General features: G+C 41.1%; 1 protein-coding gene across 7 annotated transcripts in view; it reads right to left on the bottom strand.

Moving 5' to 3' along the window:
• PRKG1 (protein kinase cGMP-dependent 1) overlaps positions 1-19,587 on the bottom strand; it is a 369,156-nt gene that overhangs the window by 308,621 nt on the left and 40,948 nt on the right. For all 7 annotated transcript variants that reach the window (XM_072340911.1, XM_072340915.1, XM_072340912.1 and 4 more), the window contains exon 2: positions 11,317-11,483. In XM_072340911.1, the coding sequence (XP_072197012.1) occupies positions 11,317-11,483 (167 nt within the window). The remainder of the gene's footprint in view (positions 1-11,316; positions 11,484-19,587) is intronic.

Below are 19,587 nucleotides of genomic sequence, written 5' to 3' on the forward strand. Positions count from 1 at the left end.
GTAAAATATAATGCATGTTGCCAAGGATGTGCTCTGAGACCCCAAAGTCTTCAAACTTAGAAGGGAAAAAAATTGACCATGAGCACACACTTGGCTCTTTGATTTGCCAGCCTTCTTCCCAGTAGGCTTGCAGTCAAAAAATGACCCCTTTGCTTGCTGAAAGACATTTATTTTGCAAAGGTAAGATGGAAAACTGAGATTACCACTAACACTTAACGAGCAAAGTAATAAGCAAATCTGCTGGGACATCTCAGCACTGCCCAGTGCTTCAGTCTATCCAACCATCACCAAAAGCACCTAAGAAAATGCAAGTGTTTGAATTCCCTCACGATCTGTTCAAACAACATAGCAGAAAGATAGGAAATAAATTACCCTCCGAGCAAGGTTAGTCCTGCAGTGTTAAATATTTCCAACCAAGTGGGGTCTGTGAAAAAGGCTTGTTTTTACCAAAAAGGAAAACAATGTACCGCAGAGAGCTGACAACTGATAACAAGTGGGAGCTGCTGATGAAAAGCAGAAAATAAACTTCCTCTCTTTTCATTCATCATGCAGACACGAGGTCCAGTTGTTCCCTCCAGATGAACATTACCAAGGACACCACCTTCTCTTATCTCGTACTGACTGGGAATAAACACATTCCTGGGTAAAAAATCTTCCATGGATTTAGTCCAGTCCTAATTTCAACACAGGAAACCAGTGCTTACAGGAGACCTCTGGAGATAACTATCATTTGGGGGCATGCTCACTGCCCAGCAATAACCAAAGAATGTCTACTTTGTAGATTACTCCAGACTACAATGGATCACTGAAAAACTACCAGGTTTAGGGACAAGAATCATCCCATGATCCATAGGAATCTTTTCCCAGGGCTGCCTGTGCCAAAATTCACAAGTTCTTTGCCCCTTAGCAGGGTTAAAGGTAGAAAGGCTTTACCACAGAATGTTCTTTACTTCCCACTGAAGATCTTTTAGCGGTATTACAGTTTGGCTTTGCTTTTCCAATAGAGACAGCTGCCACAAGAGGACATGGCAAGGAACACAACTTTTTGGCCTAACAGCTCACTGCAGTAAGGTTTCACCTGCTTATGAACACAAGCCTTTCTGAAGCTCCCAGATGCCTCCATCCTTCCCCGAGCAATGGCCGAATTGGAAAGGCTGATGAAGAACAAGCAGCAACACACACAATTAGCTCAGAGAAACCTGTGAAGCCATACCAGAGAAAAGAATACCTCAACCCAGCCAGAAAAGAACTTCACATTTCCTCCTCGCTCAAGATAAGAGCAGCTGATAAGCAGTCCCCTGTGGATCTCCACTGGAAGGATGCAACTGCATAACTACACCAGGATTATTGCTTTTCCAGATCTGCATCATCTCAAACCTCAGCTGCTGTTTTATTTTTAATATGAGAAAGCCTACCCAGAGCCATTTCGTGTTCTAGTCGTTTCACAAAATAGCTGTTTTCAGTCAGGAGAGGTTATCAAAGTGTTTAGTAAAAGGATGGCAAGCATCTTGTTTTTATTAGTTTTTTTGATCATAAATTCCTATATATTCAGATGGCATTTAATTACAATCTCTGTCTGGTCGTGCTACGAACAGCAGCTGCTGGGAAACATTGTAATCTCCATTATTTTAGAAGAATACAGTGCAAAACATAAATCTTTTAGATAGCAAAACATCAGATCGGTTTCCTAAGAACAAAATCCTCCATTTTCCCCAAGAACATCAAGTTTGAGACCAGGACCAACACATTAAACCAGAAGAAGAACAAGGAAACTGAAGGCTACTCCTTCTGCTCCGATCTGTAATAGGGTACTTTCCAATCAGAAACGCAGGGTCCCAATAGAGCAGCAGTCCCTTTCTTTCCTAATTTCTTTGGTTTTACTCTCTTATTTTCCACAGATTATTTGAAGGAAAACATCCTACAAGGTAGAGATGACCTGATTTTCCAGTTTCCAAGAAGTCTCTCTCCTTTCCCAAACTGTTTGTTCTGAGCTCCCTTTGTACTCAGCGCAGTAAGAAACAGCACAGGACTATCAGGGTTGATTTATATATATTATTTTTTTCTTTGGTAAATCAACTTTCAAAGTAAACAGGCATTTCAAAATGAATCAAACCTAACAGGAGAGAACAATTTTGCCTCTAACATTCCTCTAGCAATAGTTTGGATTGCTAACACTGGAGTCTCTCTATCGGCATACCCAGTCTATATTATACAGCCGTGTATTTTAATGGGCAGAAACAAAGGTCAAAATCCAGGCACTTTCATGTATGCTACTACAATGAAAAGCCCTTTTATTTTACGTTTCAGTTGTGGGAGTTTCAGCAAAGGGGAATCATGGAACAGTGGAGGAGACAAATACATTTGTGCCTCCCTTTTCAGCTGCTATTAATAAAATGAATAGGGCTTTATCTAACCAATTTATTTTGTAAATAAAACCCTGCTTCAGGACAAAAGCCTTTGCACAACCACCGAGAATGCAGAGAAACAGAAAAACAGATAGCCCTTCAACAACTATGATCTAATGTGAGGAGAAAATGTTGGAAATCATTTTATCCATCTATTTTTTAAGGGGTTACACCTATGCATTCACTGCCCTGAAAAGGAGAAATGAGCACTATGTTGTGAGCCTACAGATGAGCCAGGCTGTATGAATACGAATGCACTTACGGAACAGTATATCTATTTGATAAACTCTGAATGCTCTTCCCCAGCAATAAAGACCATAGCTTTATCTGAATTTGCGCCAGCCTTGTTCAGGACTACGCTGCAATACTACACTGGAAAACTAATTTGCAGTCTGCTCAGAATCTAATGATGAGCAAAGTGTCAAGAGCAGTAAATAACTATGTACATGAGCAGGTCACCAAAAAAACTTGGACGTTCATTTTTAAAATAGAAATATTTTCAGGTCATCTTGACACTAGAACTTCGAAAGCATTGCTTAAGAGCCTGCCAGCTGCTCTCTGCTGAATCTAAAGGCAAAGCTCATGCTGACAGCATGACTTGAATGAGGACAGTCACGTCAGGCTCAGTTAGTTGGGTGCTTAGCAGCATTCACGTAAAGGCATTAAACACCGTGTAGACTCTCCTAACCACCAACCAGTGTTTGTGAGTACCTTGAGATACAGGATGTGGCTTTATTATTATTATCACATAGCCACAATGGATAGGTCTGAAGTCCTTAGCTCCCAGATTTGATTGCACCTCCTCCACCCCTGCTACAAAATGCTAGTTTAGCCTAATCACAGGTTAAGTTTTGATTACTGGGAAGAAGTCATTTAATCAAATAGCACCCTTTGAATTTAAATGCAAACACACCATAACTTAACACAAATTAAACAGAGTAGGGGTTTTGTTCATTCTTTATGAGGAGGTCAGTATATAACCCCCAGCTTGCCTGTGCTGATTAATCTGCTCACCCCATGCAGCTCCTTGGTCAAGCAGGCTGCAGGGCACCAGTCACAGCACTGCATTGCTCACGTCTGAGCTGTAGTTTTGCTCTGAAAGCTTGGATTCTAATACCTGTGAGATTTATTCAGACTTTCTTTCCTAAGTCCTGGTTCAGGTAACAATGAGTGCCCCATCATCTTTACAAAACACTATAATCTTTCTTTCTACAAAGCCTGGTTTGGTCTAATTCAGCAACATTGCTAACAAAGCCTATCAGTTTCATATGAGCTCTTATTAGGATACATACTAACCTGCAATTTTGCTGGAGACAGGGTAAAAGAGAGCAACTCCTGTACCCCCTGCAGCAATATTTCAGTACTTTGTTTATATATCCTCATTGCTCATACTTTAAACGCAAAGTAAGTTTCATAGCCTTAAAGTAATTACTTTATACAAGCTGTATCTAATAATGAGCACAATCACTGTCTACAAAACACCTCCTCCGTGACAGTCATAAGTTCATTTCCTATTTGACCTCATGAACATTTCATTAAATAAGCACAAGAAACACTTCTGTCTGTCCAATATGAATAGGTCACTACATTTAGAAGAGTCAGTTATTCAGACACCGTAAAATAAGAAACTGGATGATAAAAGTGAAGCACTTGCTTTTGCATGTATTACGTACGAAAACAGAAGTGCACAACAATCCCATTTCTCTAAGAGACCAGCCATGCACAAGGCTCTAACGCAGTAAGTTCTGAACACTCAATATATCCCATTCTGGAGGACTGCTAGAACCAAGTTCTAAGTCGATATATCAATTTGGAAAAATACAAGAACTTTTGTAATGGTGCTCACACAGACTAGGCCACAAGAGTACAAAACCAAGCCATAGCAATGCAGCATCCATGCCAGAACCTGCACTTTATCTACTTGTTTGAAAAGACTTGGTGATAATTAGTTGTGGATTTTTTTTAACCAATAAATACGTATTGTTTTGACTTCTGGGGAAAGAAAAAGGAAAATAAATGAATCAAATTTCATGATGAATTGTAATAACTACAACTGGAAGCAGTCGGAGTAATGTTCCATTTCAGTAAGAAATCCTCAGTAGTTAACAAACAGGTTTTTGCATCATTATTGACATATTTTCTACTTTTATAATGCCCATAAACCTATGAGGATGCATGAAGCCCCTACTGAAAATGCTGAAGCAGATCTTAGTTTGAGACCCAGACTGCCACAGCAATCATGCAAGTGCTTCCCTGACTCAGAGCTTAAGTTACAGTGACCTTTTGAGAGCTCCAAATTTTCATGCTGCATTCATAAAAAGCACGCCTCAGACTGGGGCATGATGGTATTATGGGACAACAGTACAAGAGCAGTTCCTAAACAACGACAAAACCAACAGAACTGCTTCCTTGAGGTGAGCAGAACTCAAAGAAGCAGACATTCAGGCCAAACAATAAGTGGTATCAAAGTCAACTGACTACTAGAAACAAGCCTGATCTCCAAAGGAGGTGATGGAGTGAACTCCGCACACATCCTCAAGTGAAATACCAACCAAAAGGTGAGTGTGTAATGACTGTGAAGCACTTGAATAATCCTAAGATCTCAGCCCTTCACTGTGCCCTACAGACTCCTTGCTAGGACTTTGTACTTGGAAGGATGAAGCATGAGATGTGAACACACACAATGATAGAACCTCTCATTGAAACCTGGCCGGCAATCTCCCTTGCTCCTTGGATCCATACTTAAATTCACATTGCAAGGAGCTTTAGTAATACTCTTTTAATGCATCTGCCTTGCCCAAGAGATGGTCTTCAAGTTTTGCACTAACACTAGCTCCATGAAAGACCAGCGTCCAACTGAAGGCTTCTGAGATGCCTTACATGCTTGGAATGACAAGCGATAGCTCTGCCTTTGTGCACTCCAAAAGGTCCTAACACAGCTTGCTCTGCAGTGAGGTGATCTGAAAAGTGAAGACAGCGGTCCTAGACAGTTTCTTAAGTTTGGAATGCCTTACAAAAAGATCCTGTCCTGATATCCAGTGGTGTCAGTACTGGACTGGATTTGGATAGGAATCAAGGATGGGGGTATGAAAATTTCCCAAAGGAAAGAGAGCCACTAAGCCCCCTATTTCCTTGAGAAAGAGACTTATCTCATGGGAACCCACACAGGTTGCAGGATGCCAGCAAGGAGCAGCGTCTCAGATTGCAAGAAAAAACATGATCTGACTCTACAACACGATGAAAGAGAAAAGGCAGAAAACACTGAGTAGATGAGCAGAAAAAGAAACTGATGCCAGAGATGATTTTTACACAACTAATGGTAAGAACTGTGAGAGGTTGCTTCTTCAGAGACTACGGATTTGTTGGCATGCTGTGCAGAAAAATCCCACTTAGTCACAAACACCTAATTGACTTCTTCCCACACAGTGCCCCTTATGGACACTGAGTAAATGTTCTCCAACTTCAAGAGCCATCTAACATCTGTGCTAGGAGATGCTATTTTTTACTGTTCGCTTGGAAAGGCAGATCCAACCCCTTGAGAAGAGGTTTAGAGGGTTCAGGCAGAGTCTAAAACACTCATAGAGAAAGGCAGCATAAGTTTTAAGTGCAGAAATACCTCAGTTGTCTACAGTTTTCTTTGAGATGAATGATGACCACCTTCACTGTTGGAGAACACCAGCAGAGCCAGGAGAAGTTTGCACACTGGGGCTTGGTGACAGCAATAGTAGCAGGCCATTATAAAGTAAGTGACCTCTTGCAAACAAAATGTATAATAACACAAAAATAAATGTGGTGAAGGTCAAAAGATACAGCACACTGAGGTGACTGCACTATTGTTCCCATTCTGCACTTGTACTTGGGAACAAATCACAGAGCCTATTTAAATCCAAAACTCATCTCTGTTCTCTATCTCCCTCTCCTTTAGAAAAAATAGCCCTACCAAATCCTCTGAGAAGGAACTAACTCTGAAGACCCTGGGGCTAGAAGACCAATTACGTCCTATTAAATCAGATTCTTACTGAAAATAGTCCAAAAAAGAGACAAAAGAGGGGGTAGAGAGAGGGTGACACATAGCCAGACTGAATGCAGTATTTGTGCGTGATCATATAGAAGCCAAGAGCTTGCAGTGTTCATTTTCCAGTTAAAAACAAACAAAACAAACCGTAACTTCACAGTTGCCAAAAGCAAATAGGAGAGAAAAGGATGATGTGCTCCAGCACACCTTCAGAAATGAGAATGAAGATAAGAAAGCTGGCCAACAGAACGATGATAAAACCTTACAGTGTCACAAAAAATTAGGCAAAACCTACAATAACCTCCAGGCAGCATCAAGATGATGTGTTGTGGAATACAGACAGTATTTATAAGCCTTCTTTGGTTTTGATTCATTGGCAGAAATCCAAAGAAACTGAGGAACTGCTTTGAAACCCTGAGGATCTCATCCGAGACGGCTCTGCCACTTCTGCTGCAACATCTCCTACAACCTCCTGCATCCCTCTATGTAGTTCACATGGCTACAGCAACTGTGCTCATATTCCTCTGCAAACTCTGAGCCTGATATCCTTGCAAATCCTGCACTTTCTAGGAATATGGTCCTTCTCAAGACTTCTCTGACATCCCAAACCCCATCCCGCCCATGGGAAGGCATATTTTGATGTTTCGTCACTTTGGAGAAGCTATGGAGAGTAAAGCAAGGAACAAAGTCCCCCAGAGGAGAATCTTCTTGACTGAAGATGACAATAAAATTAAATTCAGAGACATTTAAGTGGAAAAACTATTAAAATAAGGGCTGAGGAAAGCCTTGACTGCTTTCAATATGGGCTCTTCTCAAAGCTGCTTCTTTCTTTCTATAGCTCCAGCACCGGGAGCATAACAGGTGCTGGTAGAGCTGTTTCCCTCAGCTCAGCTTCTGGAGTTTTAGTGCAATCTCAATATTCATTTGCAGAAGAACAAAGAGCCAAGGAGGATGCTACTGCACACAGCCAACACAAAATCATCAGCTACAAAACAGTCATTTCAAGTATTTTAGGTCCCTTCCACTCCACTCACAGTGTTATATTCCTTCCATTTATTCATGGGAATAGAAACCAACATGAAAGAAGGACTCCTTACACCTGTTAATATAGTTTCTAAAATAAATCCGAATGTCTGTTTATAGTGGCATGACTGTTATTCACGAGAGCCTAAAACCTGCACAGTGTCACCTGATTTATCTGCAGCTCTGCTGACATATTTTCCTTTCATAATGCAGCCATCAAATGTGACATCTTGCAGCTGACAGGTTCAGACAGAGAGGGAGCAAAAGAGGAAACATTTGGTTTCAGATGTGGGATATCACATTTATCCTCATTAGCGCGAGGTAACACCCACACATAACTCAAAGCTGTCAACACCGTACAGATCTAGATGCATCTTTCAAAAAGAGACCTTCCCAGGATTTCTAATTCTTAAGCAATTTCTGAAAAGTAATTCCCAAAAAAAAAGGCTTTAAGTCAACCAAATCAAACCTCCAAAACCAGAGCTTGGACAACTTTTGTTTCTTAATTAAACTTAAAACAAAGGTGGTGGCAAACTGATTCTAGAGGCAGAATACAATTGACCAACAGAGAGATAATCCCTTTTTTCACTCCGAAAGAAACCTCTATTTTATGACAAAAAGCTGATGAGGCACTCTTAGAGCAGCACACACACTAATAAGAAAGGTAGTATTTTTGGTAAGCTTATTTTATCCTCAAAACTGCTTGACTTGCAGTCAGAGTGCCAGCAGAGACTAGTTCACATGCATAAGCCAAGGATCATTCAGCCCTCTTTTCACTCCCAGCTTCAACAGCCCGAAGGCGTGCTTTTGCTGTAGGTAGTCAGAGCTCCTTTCTCCAAGAATCTCAGCCCCCAATAAATACTTCCTTATATCACAACTAAAATACAGCTACAAGACAACTTTTTTGGTGCTGCAAGAGAAATGGTGATCCCTGGGCTTCCCTGGACCCCATTTGCCTCCATGAAGCAAGGCTGTCCCAAGGGAGTGCAACCTTGTAGGACTCTCTAACAAGCATGACTCTCCCAGTTTCCAACGTCCTCCTGTCTTCCCATACTGTGATTCACTTCTCCCTGCTCAACTACAATGGCCATTTTCACCCTCAGGAATAAAGCAATGCCAGAATTACTTTCAGAAAGCACAATCAAGCCATAGTAAAGAAGGAAGAGTTCGAGGCTCAACATTATTCAGCCTTCTAAGACTCACCAAGCACACAAAGTGTCACATAAGTAAGCATCTTAACATTCACGATAAAGAACCCAAATATTTAGAGATCATAATTAACACAGAGACTTCAGGCCAAATAAGCTTTATGAAGACAAGTGAAAATTTAAAATGGAGACTACTGCTGCTTCACAGTGATCAGGGAATGCAGAAAGCAACTGTGAAAGTGATGGATGTTTTCAAATCCATCTCACTTAAATTATGATTTATAATTAGTCTAAGGAAACATCCCCATATATAACCCAGACTTCTGGTTAGAGGCTCTATCTAAATGTTGAATCGTAAATTAGAAATTTGCATGATAGTATTGGTTATCAAACACTCAGCATGACTAATTTGTATTCGTATTCATCACAAGCAAGAAAGGAAGGAGGAATACATCGAAACAACATTTGCAATGCTTATGCAGTTTTTGAGAAAATAAAGTATCGCTCACTAATATTCATATAGTTGTGGTTTTTTTTCAGTAAAACTCTATGAAGAATAAAGTTTATAGTTGATTGGTTGTAGGTTTTTTGTTTGAATAGCTGAAAGGATATAGTGATAAGCCAAAAAGCGCAAATGAGCCCACAGTAACAACCATAAACCAAGCCATTTGATAACATCATCTCTCATTTCCATTACTTCACCATCACTCATTGCATTACTTCTAAACATAGACTATAAACTCTACATAATTTTGTTTGTAAAGCATTATACATATTTACATAGCTGTCTAAATAATCCTAAATTAAATCACAAGACCAACCAAATCCTGGGGGTGAGCCAACCCTGCCCTCACACACAGAGACCTGCCAGAAGAGCAGGAACAAGCTGAAGAGCCCAAAAGCCACGAGGTTGTCTTTGACATACAGTTGTTTTAGAAAATGAGAGTCAAGGGAATAATTAGAACAGGAAAGCCACAGTAATAGTACAACATCAGATATATCAAATAAAGGCCATCTGAGTCGCAAGTAACGTTCGGTGCTTCAAACAACAGTGGGAAGGGGTCTGGCCACATATCCCCCAGAATTCCTCTCAAAGGATGCAAAAGCACTGAACAGGAGATAAGCGTACCCTGTTCTTATGAGGTTTCATCAGGGGACAACATGGAACGCATCATCCAAACCCAGACACACAGCAGAAATAAACCTCCGACATGATGGCGTTTGGGAAACAGGGAAGTTTTCATATTGCACAACTCTATTTAAAAAAACAAAAAAAGCTTAGCTTTAAAACAGTTTGTTACTAATGCTAAGACAAATCTCGCACCTTAATAGAATAGTTTCTGTATTCTAAATGTGAGACTGAAAAACCCACACCTTTCCATGTAATGCTGGAGTGGGCATATTTGAATGAGGAAAATATGTAAATATTAAAAGCTGGAAGACTTAAAGCTGTGCCATGAGAAAGGATTTAACCTTAAAAGGGCAGAACCTGAAAGCTGTTTTGGGAAACTAGTGAAGAGCATTTGCAACTATACAGCATTAAGAGTTTGGCAGGAAACCATGTTTAAAGGATGGCTTACTGCCTCAAAAATATTTTTGTTTAAAAGGCAGTTTAAGAAATTAATTTGTGCATGTGTAAATACACAAACCCACAAGTTGTACATATTCTGGAGTTTTCTCATATTTGCTCAAAAGACACAGACAAGCAGGAAACCTCTGTTCTCCTTGGGTACTATTTGGACAAAATGCTTGCAGGTCTACTCCTTCCTAAGGAGTACCAAGAGATTTTATAACTGCACGTCTACATGTACCGTATCAAATCAAGCTGGGAACTCATTTGTTGCATTAACTGAATTAAAACAGCAACATTTACCTTAGAACTCGCTATTAGACATTAGTCAAAGAGATAAGTGGACACTGCAGTGGGTGGACATCAGGTTTGATCAAGCCTAATAACTCCTACAGATGAAACACAAATCTCCTATTAAAAAATATACCCAATTCAACACACAAAGCTAAAGAACAGAATAAGACACAAAATGCAATCAGCTGACATTCTGGAAAAGCAGAGTGCTGACAACACCCATCCAGCTATGAGGCTCTCAGAAACCCAACGGCTCCCAAAAACAGAACATTTCACTGCTGCACTCATATCTCACCAAGAAGATAAAACCCTGCCACAACACATACTGTGACAAATCAGACATGTTAAACTGCAGGTGCTATACTCATTTTGTGCACAGAGCAGAAAAATACCAATTTCTATTATGAAACACGTTGCTTCTGCAGAGATGTCCATGTGCTTTATCAACATGCAAAAGCTCATTCTCACAACATTCTATAAGGTAGCAAGCTATTACCACAGTCTCCTCCTTTTAAAGTCACTTTCCATTTCTGTAAAACCAACATTTTTGTTGAGCCAACCATTGATATAGCGAAGCATAGGTACTGCCTCAAAACACAAGAACTATATTTAGTGAGGGCTTATTCCAACAGACCTCAGTGCTGGGTTAAGAGCTTTAACCCTCTTTCTTTATATAGGAAGGCACACAATTCTAGCATGGAATTTTCCAAGCAAAAGCAGTCCGCACAAATTCTTCAAAAACCGTATTTAAAAAGTGTCCTTAGTCTCCTTCTTCAAAATGATTTTTCCCATGAAATAAAGTTCTCATCTCCATGAATGTTGGAAAATAAAGGAAAAAGGCATCAGCTTTTGAAACCATACCTTCCATGACATACACCAGGGAACCCACATCTCCTTCCTTGATGATGCAGCTGTCTTTGCCATACTCCACAGGATACATACAATCCACAATCTCCTGGATCTGAGACAGCTCCAGATTCTTCATGAAGTCATTGTCAAGGATTGCTTCCTTTATTAGCTCCTTGGACCTGCAGGACAGAAAACAAAACCAAAAAAGCATGGTTTAGCCAAACGTCCATCTACCAAGCTCAATAACAGCACACAAAGCCTGGCACAACCCCACAGCACCTCAGTCAATATATCTTTGGGAACAAAATAAATCCAGATTTTTTCCCTAAAAACGTGATGGAATCAGAGAAGTTGAAAAAACAAAAAAACAACAACAACAAAAAAAAAAAACTTGCAATGATTTCTGTAAATAATTTTAGATACAGTTTTGTAACGAAAATAGATGTCATGCAATTGCAAGATCCCTTTTTAGCTACATTAGTAATACCACTGAAGAATAACAGAGCTACCCAAAATATCTTCCATACACAAAAAGTGAAAGGAAATACAAACAAGAAGTCCAAGGATTTACTGCATAGTTTATCATATTCCTATTAAATCACACAAACTGGAGAATACAAGAGCGTGTGATAGTGCAGTGATTCCCTGAGTATTAATCAAATTCCAAACACCATGACATCCAGCAGAGGAGGCACCACAGTTGAACATCACCAATTCATTGCTTTGACGACTAATGGCGAAATTCAGAAGTTTTATTAGAGTGCACAAAATCAGACACTCCATTTTGGCTTGGCATGCAACTTGTTTAACAGTCTGAAGTTCTACGCTGTGCAAGGTTTAGAAAGGAAGTGGCTGTTTCTGACAACACAGGCTAAGCCTCCAATCTGAGTGTAACTACCACATTATGACACTTGGCAAGACCTCCTAGAGCAACTTATGGAAAGGAACAAGGGAGGATGCTACATCTGGGTCCAGACAAAGCTAGAGTGCCTAAAAGCACTCCTCCAAAACGCTCTACTTTACACAAGAGGCCATCGGCACTGATCTACTGAAGCATTCAATGCAAAGTAGACTGAACTTCAAGCATTGTCTGCAAGGAGGAATGGACTGCTCCAGAAAATTTGTTCGTGAGAAATTTAGTTTAACTTCACGTGCTATCATTCTAATTCCTTGCACAAGCAAATAAAAACCACCAGGAAGAAAACTGTGTTCTTTCATTGCTTTGAGTAGCATAGAAGCTGATAATTTGAAGGTTGGTTATAAGGCAGATAACTTGCTTTCCTTATTTGTTCCACATAGTACAGCAAGAGCAGACTTTCTATGCTGTGCCTTGATGGCTCTTTTGGTCTCAGCCACCCCCACAGGTCCCCATAAGCCTCATAACAAAGACACTAATTACTAGCATTACTCAACCAGCATGCTGAAGAAGAAAGCATAATAAAAGCTTTCACGGTAGTCATATCAGCCAGCATTCCAATTCCAGCTATTTGTTCCATTGCAAGGCTCAAAATGAGACTGTCTCCCCGATAAAATGAAGTCAGCCTTTCATGAAGGGTGCTTAGAAAAACAGCCACAAGAGATACAAGGAATTCAGACACGGGTATGTTGGTCCTCCCTGTTAATTTAGGGCCCACAGAAAGAAGCAATGCTGTGCTTGTAGGAATCAAGGACAACAAAGGATTTGAAATGAACTGGGAAGCCTGGGCTAAATGGCAGCAAAGGGGCAGCAGCAGGACTAAGATATCTGCTACAAATCCATTCTGGGGAGAAGCAGCAAAATATTTGCAAGATGAACAACGGTTTGGAATTTGTGAGCTTAACAATGTTCTGAGTAAAGCCTCAGAGTAGCTCTAACCAATAGACTGATGGCATCAAAAACCTCTTCTCTACAACATACATAGGTTGCTCCAAAAGTAATGCCTGTTATTTCTTTCCCATGGAAACTACAACAGATACAAAGAGCACAATAACACTCTTTGAGAGAGCAAATTCTCAGCTACAAAACACTATTTCTCAGCATAATCGCCACCATTAGTTGTGCATTTTCATTAGTACTGAACAAGAGCCAGTATGTTGTGCTCATAAAAATCTGCACCAATGGAGGTGGCCCACTGTTTCACACTGTTATGATGGCACAGTTGCTAAGAAAATGTTGCCTACACAGTCCATCTTTCATCGGTCCAAACAGATGGAAGTCACAAAGCGACAAATCCAGACTACATGGTGAATATGGTAGGACAGTCCAGCCAAGATTAGCAGTGTGTTGCAGTCTTCAAACTGGTATGAGATCTGGCATTAGCACACTGCAGGAGAACGGCTGTCGTCTTCTCTGGCCTGACCCTGGAAGTTTGAGCCTTCAGCTTCATCAGGGTTGTTCTAGGAAATCCAGAAGGATCATCTCTTTTCTACACCAAAAGACATTGTATGTCACTTTAGCCACTCAGGGCTGTGCCTTGAACTTGTTCTTTGATGGGGAATTCACATGTCACCACTCCATGAACTGCCACTCTGACTCTGGCTCATAGTGGTGACACTATGTCTTGTTACTGGTAATGATGCAATCCAGGCAACCTCCACCTGCAGCCTCCTATTGGTTCAACAGGTCCTGACAAACCTGCAGTGTTCCTTCTGTCTCTGTGTGAGCATCTGTTGGACACACATGCTTCAATCTTTGTGATATTCCAGCATTGCCACCGTTGTTTCCAATTCATTGAGGCTGATATTCAGCTTTGTGCACAGTTCCCTGGTTGTAATCTGCCAATTCACATGAATGAGCTGACTGAGACACTCCTCAATTCGCAGTGTGCATGGTCATCTAGAATGTGGCACCTTGCTGATCCCACTGCTGAAACACACCACCCACTGCTTCACTGTGCTCACACCCCCTGGTTGGTCTCCATAAACATTCACTGAGCACTGATGAATGCAAGTGGGTGCCATTTTTTCCCCACACAGAAGAATTCAGTCACACATCTTTGCTTCATATCCACTCCCGTGTCAGACATCATTCTGTCAGACTGCCCTCTGCCATCTGTCACATGGCAACAAAATGTAATGGGATATTGGTGGGAAGATTCCGCCACTACTGCCGTACCACCAACATCAACCTCTGACGTCACTGGCCAACATAGGAGACATTACTTTTGGAGCTGTTCTTAAAGAAATACTTGGAGAAACTGAAGCTCAGAGATCCACTGAGTCATCCAAATGCTCTTAACAGAAGCATGCTAGCATTAGAAGAGAAAGCACAGAGCACCAACAGCAGTTCCACCTCTCACCATCCAAACATCTCAAAACTAAATGCTGAACATTCTAGGCAATAGCTCTATCACACTTGAATATGACCAAAATAGGCGTTACTCCTTAAGGAGAGTTAATTAAAATGAGACTTCAAATACAACTAGCCCAGAGTGAGAGAAACGCACCTCCAGCAGCCCCAGAGCAGTGCCTGTGAAATGAACAAGCACCTCCTGACCCAAACAGCCCATTTTCAGCATATTAGCATCAAACCAAACCACACTTTGTAGCCTGTAAGCCACAAACCTTTTCAAATAGAAATAGTCCATCCACCTCAAAAATAAATAAATAAAAAGCTTAGCTTAGCTTGACGTATTTGAAAATTAGTTGATACTAAAAATACATTGTCATAGCTACAATAAGATTTACTCCATTGTTCCCTGCAAGAGAGTATTCGTCAGTCTAATAATTTAAGAAATTATTCATGCAATGTAGATTACCGTTCCCACATACTTGTGCACACAGGGCCTTCAGCAATTTCCACATTATTTTATTACACAGCTTTCTTTCAACGTAATTCACAGATGAAGCTCCAGGTAAATAGATTTTTCTTCTTCTCTATTTATTTTTATACGATGTGAAACTCAAAGCATATAAATTAGCTCATAATTCCCAATTAACCCAGAACCAATGCTTTCATGAACCACACCATTCCTTAATCATCTCCATTACTGTTTGAAAACTGCATCCACTGCAGAAGTGTTAACACACAAGTCTGATAGAAAAGGAAAGGTATCTAAAATGGTCAAAACCACACTCCTGCAAGCGGTTTAAACAAGATACAGCTGTTTCAATACCTCTTACTGCTGAAGAGTACTCAGTCTGCATTTTTTAATTAAAGTTTCTAATAGAAACAGCCTGCAAACAAAATAAACCTGCAGTATTTATAATGGAACAGACTTTTTCTGAGTGACCTCGTTCCAGGAATGGGGCCCTATTTACTTAGGGCTCAGCTGAACAACTCCTAATGCAGAGGGCCATTCAGAGCAGAGAGTGAAGCTGTCATCTTGACTTTCCAGAAGCAGAAGCCTGCAACTATGTTTTCTGAGAAAATAATGATCAAAAGCAATGGCAAATTAAAAAGTAAAAAGGGCATAATCATCTGCGATACATCCGTTCCCAAATGAGTTTAAGCCCATCATGCTAACTAATAAGGCATCAGTAGGAACAAGCTAATTGCATCCTAATTTGCAGAAGTCACGCAAAAAGCACCGTAAGAAGTTTGCTATAAACTCATTTCATCCACGAAAACATTTGTGCCAGGCTGTGAGCACCCCTCAGAAGAACAGCATACAGAATGTATGTGACTTTGCACACCACCCAGCCCCAAGCAGGGGCTGCTCCAGTCCTCCAGACAGCTGCCCAGCACCTCAACCTCACAGCAAAATGCTTGGAAAAAATTCATCTGCAGTTTCAGCCCCAGCACACAGGGACACTGCACAGGTGCTGGAAAAGGCCAGTGTTAATGGTTTGCTTTATTGCAGTGGTCATAAAATACAAAATCTGTTCAAAGCCCTGCTGCTAACACCGGTTGGCAACACAGAAAAAGGAAGGCAGAAGATACAACCTGAAGCATTGTGCAGCCCTAGATGAGAAGAAAAGCTAAGCCTATAGCGGTTGACAATGCACACAGTGATATACCAAACCCCATAGTACAGCTTGTCTTTACTCTGTCCATAATTTATATTTTACAAAGTGCAAAATTTATAGTCATCTCAGCCGCTTAAGTCACAGCCAAAATCCACATGCTTTATGTTAGATGGGTACCTTTGGGCACGTACGATCAATATCAAAACGAAAAGCTAATCTTTGTCCCCAAAGGTCTTATTTCAACACTGAAAAACTGCTTGCTGAGTGTAAGTAAAGGAAGAATTTAAGGGAAGATGGAATGACTACTGCAGCACATACCCAGGGAAGACTGCAGGATCAGAGAGCCCTCTTGACCCGCGCTAGACAGGCACAGCGTTTGTTTGCAGGGGAGTTCGCACAAGCAACTGGTCAAATAGCAAAGGATGGTCGAGAAAAAACAAAAGAAGTACAGAATATCCATTAGACAACACCAACAAGGAGCATCTGGAAGCAGATCTGAATGACAGCAAGTTCATGTGTACAATGCCACAGCTGTGTACCAAAACCATTTTAAACTGTAGCTCACTGCCACGGCTGAACCTTGCAACAGTAAGAATGAGTAAGAATGCAGCTCCCTGCAAGGTGAGGACTTAGCATTTACTGATCGGCAGACCTCACTCGGCACTGTAACCCACACCATCATTCTTGTCCTGTTTCTTTGCTGCTATAAAAACATAGTTTGAATTAAATGCAACAGATGAACAATAAGTGCCTGTTTGAGATCCACACGGAGACATGTTTAAAAAGTGTTTACTTTGAAAAAAATGTGGCTATGGATTAAAAAGAAGAAAAAAAATCTTTCCAAAAGCTACAGGCAGCTAACTATTAGGCCTACTCCAGCCTTCCAGAAACTATTCAGGCAAACAGAAATGCACTGCAAAAAGCATTAGACAAAACTCTGCGGAATTTGTCTTTAACTCGTGCCCAGGCAAACATCCCTTGCTTAAGGGGTGTCTGTTCAAGTGTGAAAACTGCACATTTCTAGAGGTTTAGGAATGCTCAGAGCCTATGCCCACAGAGCACTTCACTGTTTCTAAGCCCCTGTAAACATAAGAGCAGAAGACGTGCTCACACACTGCTCTGGGATGGGACCTCAACATCCTCCTCTTCAGAGCACAAAAGCAAGAAAACCTCTGACAGAAATGGATGTGTAAGCCCCAAGGTCAGCATGACCAAGAGCAGCCAAGTTAAGTCCACTGATTAAGACATTTTAGAAGTTCTCTTTAAAGATGCCCCTTCAGCACAAAGAAGCCCACATCCTCCAAAACCCAGTAATGTCCTGCACAAAAGCTTTGCTGTACAATTGCTGTTGCTTACTGTGCGACTATTCAATCTACAGGCAGGCTGCACATCCCACACAGTCACCTATTCATCCAGACACTTCATCTTCTGTTTACGAACACCACTGCACGGCCAGTCAAATACACAGAGGTTTAAAAACAAGAGCCTAGAAATCAGAAAGCCTTCCGTGATATCAAAACAACTGTCAGCTACACAGCTGAAATCTCTTCCCTGCGCTGTTATTTAGCGTGGGTGTCTCTTCAGCTCCTGCAGAAGAGAGAGGCAGCAAGCACAACTTTCAGGGATGACTGTTCAATCCCTCAACCACCAACTTCAGCTCTGCTGCCCTCGGGAAAGGTGGTTTTGAAACAAAAGCGTTTATGTTGTTAGGAGAATTATTTCTGACAGGTCAATTACAGAAAGGTGGAGGTCTGCCCCTACAGTGCCCCAGGAGATCTGGCACTGCAGGCTGGCAGCAGGTACTTCTTGCATGACAGCAATGCAATAGAAACGCTAGCTGGCTGGCTTTAAAAATGTAGCTTGCAAAAGGAGAAATGGATCTTCTTCTAAGACTCACACACCATGTGGCAGCAGGACCGGACAGAAAAGACCTTTTGGTAAAGTCTCAGTCCTGCTCAACTGCAACACCGTTACTAGCTGATAACTCAGCATTAGCTGTTTGTTTTGGCTACAGACAAAGATCACTTTAAACGTTCCTTAAAGGGAAATGTAAATACAACTCAGGAGAGCTATTCTTGTCCCATTAACTGGAAATACAGCAGGACCCGAGTTCAGAGCGGAGTAACACAGAGCCTTCACTACGCTTGCCGATGCTCATGACAGTGCTTGCCTTTCCCACCACAGACAGCAGTGGCACGGCTACAGGTCGCAAGAGAACATTTCTGGAAGGGATCCGAAACATCTTGAGCCAAGGCCGTTACTGCTAAGCTGGATGGAAGCACATGTTCTTCGGAAGAGTACATGAAAAACAATTTAAGCCAACATTCTGTTTAGAGAGGCAACAGGGAAAGCAAATGTGCCCTGATCTAAACCTTTAAAAAAAAGGCAAATAAACCTCATGTTTCCCTTTTGCTTATATGTAAATATGACCTGTAGTTGCGGAATAGAGGAGCTTCGTAGAGAACGCGTTGATGAGAGAGCTCCACTTAGCACTTCTAAATATATCAGTAAAACATGCCGTTCATTTACACTGTTGCTCATTATATCATATTCTGGCATTCAACATTTGAGAAGTAAAATAATTTAAGGAAAAGAATGTTAATTTCTCCTTGAATTTCTCTCATTGAAAACTGCCGTCAGGATGAAAATGCTGTAGGCAAGGTTCTTTGGGGAAGTTTTTTTGGTTAACTCCTGTATTTAAATATATCTCACCCCACAGATTTTCACCACCCTTTTCTAGACTACTATTTTCCATCCTACAAAAACCCAGCTTTAGATACTGGAAATGTTTGGCACTGTCAGCAAGAAAATCATCTCCTCCCAACACAATTTGCCTACTTCTTAGATGCCTGACACCTCTGAACAACTCCCACACGAGCTTCATTTTGAGAAGCCATTACCAATACCTCCCAACAGGATCGAACAGCCACTTTATTATATGAAGGAAAGCAGCAGAAACTTTGGGCAGCTTATCAGAGGTGAACACGCACAGCAAAATAATGCCAAAGGAAGAACGGAACAAGGTACATGCTACACACCTGGCTAAACAACATGGTCTTTGGAGGAGTGGTGTTCTCACACATCTCACAGTTTTGGTGCTCACATCCAGTATAACTATGCTGGACACTTTTTCCACACAAACAGAAATAGCAAAGAAAACATATGTACCCATACGCTGCAACACCAAGGGATGCAGCAACACCCAAACTCCTCCAGCAAGGTTCCGTTTGCCATGACCTTCAAGACGTTTTGCCTGGACCTCCACAGCTGAGCATTGCAATGTATCTTGAAAAGAACCTCCTACTTTAAGGGCAAGAGTTTCTCCATCAATCAAACAATTATCCACATACACTTCCACTCCTGGCAGCCACAAGCAGCAAGCTGACTGGAGGCAGG

This window comes from Excalfactoria chinensis, chromosome 6, assembly GCF_039878825.1.
Source record: "Excalfactoria chinensis isolate bCotChi1 chromosome 6, bCotChi1.hap2, whole genome shotgun sequence".
Classification (NCBI taxonomy): domain Eukaryota; kingdom Metazoa; phylum Chordata; class Aves; order Galliformes; family Phasianidae; genus Excalfactoria; species Excalfactoria chinensis.